Source organism: Rhododendron vialii, chromosome 9a (assembly GCF_030253575.1).
Source record: "Rhododendron vialii isolate Sample 1 chromosome 9a, ASM3025357v1".
NCBI lineage: Eukaryota > Viridiplantae > Streptophyta > Magnoliopsida > Ericales > Ericaceae > Rhododendron > Rhododendron vialii.
In genome coordinates, this window is record NC_080565.1 from 24,733,218 (window position 1) to 24,737,500 (window position 4,283).

The following is a 4,283-nucleotide window of genomic DNA, read 5'->3' on the forward strand; positions in this document are numbered from 1 at the left end:
AGAAGTTCAGCATTATCGAACCATCAGGTTGGCTAGCCGGTGGAGATACCCAAGCCACTCCAAGGGCTTCCCTTCTTCCATACCCCATCCCCAGGGAGATTAACCAGACAATTTTGAGAACTTGGAGTTACTGAATTTTGAAGAATTACTTAAATACTGTTGCATGATTGTACTATCATACTAGTCTAAAATCCCTTGAATTGTAGAATATATGAGGATTTTTTAAAAACGGTTTATCTAAGTTTTCTTCAAGAGACTGGTTAAATACGGAAGAGATATTTCTCGAAAACGATGTATATAGGTGTCTTCTCGTCTCTTTTTGTTCATGGGTAACATCTTCCTTGAGTCTTCACTATACATTCTACATACATAGATCTACTAACTAATCCAATAAAAAGCATTGACAATAGTAAAACTTTACTTTGAAAAATGCCTAACAAATTTAGACCAGGTTGCCCTGCCAAAATATATACATATACATACTCCATATTTGATATATGGGGTATTTGTGGCATTCAAGGTAACCCCAGTGGCAACCTGTGTAATAACACATCTTTTGCTCTCCCAAAGCTTAATCGCACGGCGGTCTTCGTCGAGACCACAATTAACCGTTGTCGATCGAGCGCCGGTGGACTCTTTCGATAGCGAAACTTCGGAAAACCGAACAAGGAAAGCTTGCTCATCAGAATCCCCTTGAAAATTCTCTTGGAGATCTGTGGATTCTTAGGGCAGATCTCGGAAACCCTCGTTATTACACACACAATCGTATACGCGTATATTTCGTACGTATGTTAGAAATGTTCCGGTTTCAGCAAGAGAAGGTCAGAAAACGACGCCGTCCTTGATTTCCATTTCCTGATCGTTCTAGGGTTTTGCCATGGCCGACTCCATCTCCCCGATTCCCGCCGCGGTCCTCCGAAACCTCTCCGACAAGCTCTACGAGAAGCGGAAGAATGCTGCTCTCGAGGTACTATGCAGTAGAAGTTAGGGTTTTGTGTGGTGTTTTTTTTTGTTTTTTTAGATCTTGATTTCGAGCGAGTGTTTTGTGGTGCAGGTTGAAGGAATCGTGAAGCAGTTAGCGGCGGCCGGAGATCACGACAAGATTACGGCCGTGATCAATTTGTTGACCAATGAGTTCACATACTCGCCGCAGGCAAATCACCGGAAGGTGAGTTGATGGGAGGGGTTTGAAACCTAGGGTTTACTCGTCTCACTTGTGAAGTATTTTGTTTATTTGCAATTGGTTTTGATGTTTTTGTTTGTTTGGGCTAGGGAGGATTGATTGGGCTGGCGGCGGCCACTGTTGGTTTGACTAGTGAAGCAGCTCAGCATCTCGAGGTACGGGGCATGTAGTTTTGGATAGAACACTAGTTCAGATGTTTGTATAACACTTAAAATATGCAGCTTCCCACTTTGAGTCTATGCAAAGTATGAGAACTTGTGTATGTTCTGAAATTTTAGTTAACATAGGCTAAGGGGTACCATTTCCTTGTTTTGACCTCAATAATTCATTGGAGTTAGATTTTATCTCACATCGCTCATTTAAGCCACCCAAGCTTGGATAGTATGTTGTAGAAGCTACTCTACCTTTGCCAATTGGTTTTAGGTTGGAAGCCTCATGGTATCAGAGCAAGGTCTAGGGTGATCTCACCTCACGTGGTCTAGTCTCCGGGGCTAATCATGTTTATTCCAGTGATGCCTATTCATGGATTTTGAATAGCTCAGGAAGTAACCATTTCTCCCATTGACTGTGTTGATGATTTAGGACTCCTCTTTACTAGTTTACTTCCTTGAAGCTTTGAAACGTTTAGTTGTAGAAATATACTTGACAAGACTGTAAACTTCTATAAATAAAAGTTTTTAGCATCTTATGCGGTTAAGCATTAAAAAAAAGTATTAACATTCCTTCGATTGTACGCTGAAATCTAGGAATTTGTGTTGTCTACTTGTCTTCTTGCAGTTATTCCGTAGACTTCCCTTAGGACTCTTGTCTGGTGGTTTCCTTGACCGCCGGGATATGGTGAAGTAGTGTTACTGATGTTGTATCATAACGAGGTGGATAAACCCAAGAAAAAGTTCCATGGGGCCTTTTTTTTGGCATTTCAAAATCCTGTGCTAAAATAATTCTCGTTTGCCCTCCCAATCCCCCTCTCCCGCGTGGACAGTTTCATGAGCTTGTAGGGAAGATTTTGATGGCAAAATAAGAAAATGAAACAATTGTTTATATCGGTACAAGGAGAAAAAGATACAACTGAATGCGTGAAATTTGAGTAAAGAGCAAAGACTCCATACATGATTTTGAACATTCAATCCAACCTGTAAGCAGCTTGGGGGTTCATTTTTTGTACCACTTCTTTGCTGTGTTGACCGAATTCTATTTGGACACTCGGAGATAGGGATGCTGGTGGTTGGGGTTTATTAACTTTAGTCTTTAGATATGGGTCTCATAGGTGCACATAGTGGGAAATGGATTACCATTAATGTTGGAGAACCTTTTCCATTCATCATTTATTGGAGTTCATAATCTCACAACTTCCTAAAAAGGGGTTCAAAATCCTCATGAAATGGAGGTCATAAAAGAAAATCCGCATGAGATGCCGGTGTAGCATTGTTGTTTGCACCTTAGTTATACTTGTTGACTCAGTGGTTTTTGCTTGTGTTTAAGTAAGTTATAATGTATTTAGTAGGTCTTGGGGTTTTTAAATATTTTTGGTCTGCTTTAGAGATAAATTGTGGCTTGTATTGTGAAAGTCTCCTCATAAACTTGACTCGTGTCTATGTGTAAACACTATCTCTCAAAAGTCCAAGCAAGGAGGCAATGAAGTATGGGATACGGTGACATACTCCACGAATATCCTTGGAAAATTGAATTTGGTATAACTAGTGACTATGATATGATGGAAGCTTTCCTGGTTATTATGTTCTTCACCATCCTCTCTCTTCTCCTTTCTGTTTTCCTAATTGCTCCTTCCTGCTGCTTGTGACTCTAATCTCCAGCATTGGGTAGAAATGCATAGAAGAAAATATCATTGTTAGTTCACTATTGTTATCTAATCTTGTGGAGCCGTATCATGGGTTTTTCCGGCCATGGTGATGGAAGCTTATTCAAGAATGGGATGGGGCCAGAGTGGGTAGAAAAAGACAAAGCGTTGGAGGATGATTCCACTATAATTGATGTGGCCCATTTGGCAAGAGAGAAATTGCAGATTTTTTGATGGGGACGAGATCTTGTTGCTCAAAATTAAGTGTCTTTTCCTTTCTAGTTTGTTCAGTTGGGAGTCAAGGGGGGAGCAATGCGTCCCTCGATCAATTTCTTGACATTTTAGATATTTTGGCATATAGGGATGTCATTCGGGGTGTTCGGGGCGGATATGGGGATTCCATCCCCGATACCGATACACTACCCATATCCGCCCCGATAACCAAACGGGGAGGGGGAAAATGAACCATAATCGAACCATTCGGTTTTTGGATAGTCCCCGAACCGAATGGGTAACCGAACCAGATCAACAAAGGAGAAAAAAACCCCCAAAATTTCAGCAAAATTTCAATTACAGATTCAGCAGAGATGAACACACGCACGCACACACACAGACTCAGGTGTGGAGACTGTGGAGGCGAGAGAGGGTAATGGCGTTCCAGCCGATTCTGAACCCTAGAGAGAGAGAGAGAGAGAGAGAGAGAGAGAGAGAGAGAGAGAGAGAGAGAGAGACTCAGGCGTGGAGACTGTGGAGGCGAGAGAGGGTAATAGCGTTCCAGTCGATTCTGAACCCTAGTCACCCACTGACCCACTCTTAAATATATAAAGGGTTATCACACTCCAGGTCCTTAGACCCTAACACATGCAACAAGTTGGTCCCTAATTTTTTTGGAAGTTTGCACTTAGACCCCTGGCTTGTTTTATTATATATTATATTATATTATGGTTTCGGTTCGGTTCAGTTCGGTTTGGGGGTTTACTAAATACTTGCATTGATACCCGTTCGGTTATCCAAGGCCTCAACCATACCCATACTCACGGGAAATTTTTTGGTTATGGTTCAGGGAAAATTTTGGGTTACGGTTCGGGTACCCATCGGTTCGGTTCACTTTGCCATGGTATACGCTTTTTTGATTGAGTGGGATTTTTTTGGGGTTGTCGGCTATTTGGTCTATTGTTCTTTGCTTTCTTGTGTACATTGGTGGCATCCCCTTGATGCATTTTCAATAAAATCATTGCTTATCCAAAAAAATAGATATTGTCATTTGTATATGACAGAAGTATTTTGTATGTGGTTCCATAC

The 4,283-nt window shown here is 41.3% G+C and overlaps 1 protein-coding gene across 2 annotated transcripts in view; it reads left to right on the top strand.

Moving 5' to 3' along the window:
* The first annotated feature begins 488 nt into the window (after positions 1–488).
* LOC131300497 (protein VAC14 homolog) overlaps positions 489–4,283 on the top strand; it is a 15,221-nt gene continuing 11,426 nt past the window's right edge. Inside the window, exons 1-3 of one of the 2 annotated variants that reach the window (XM_058326375.1) lie at positions 489–967; positions 1,055–1,168; positions 1,273–1,338. In XM_058326375.1, the coding sequence (XP_058182358.1) occupies positions 878–967; positions 1,055–1,168; positions 1,273–1,338 (270 nt within the window). In that variant the 5' untranslated portion in view covers positions 489–877. The remainder of the gene's footprint in view (positions 968–1,054; positions 1,169–1,272; positions 1,339–4,283) is intronic. The other variant, XM_058326376.1, reaches the window with a different exon arrangement.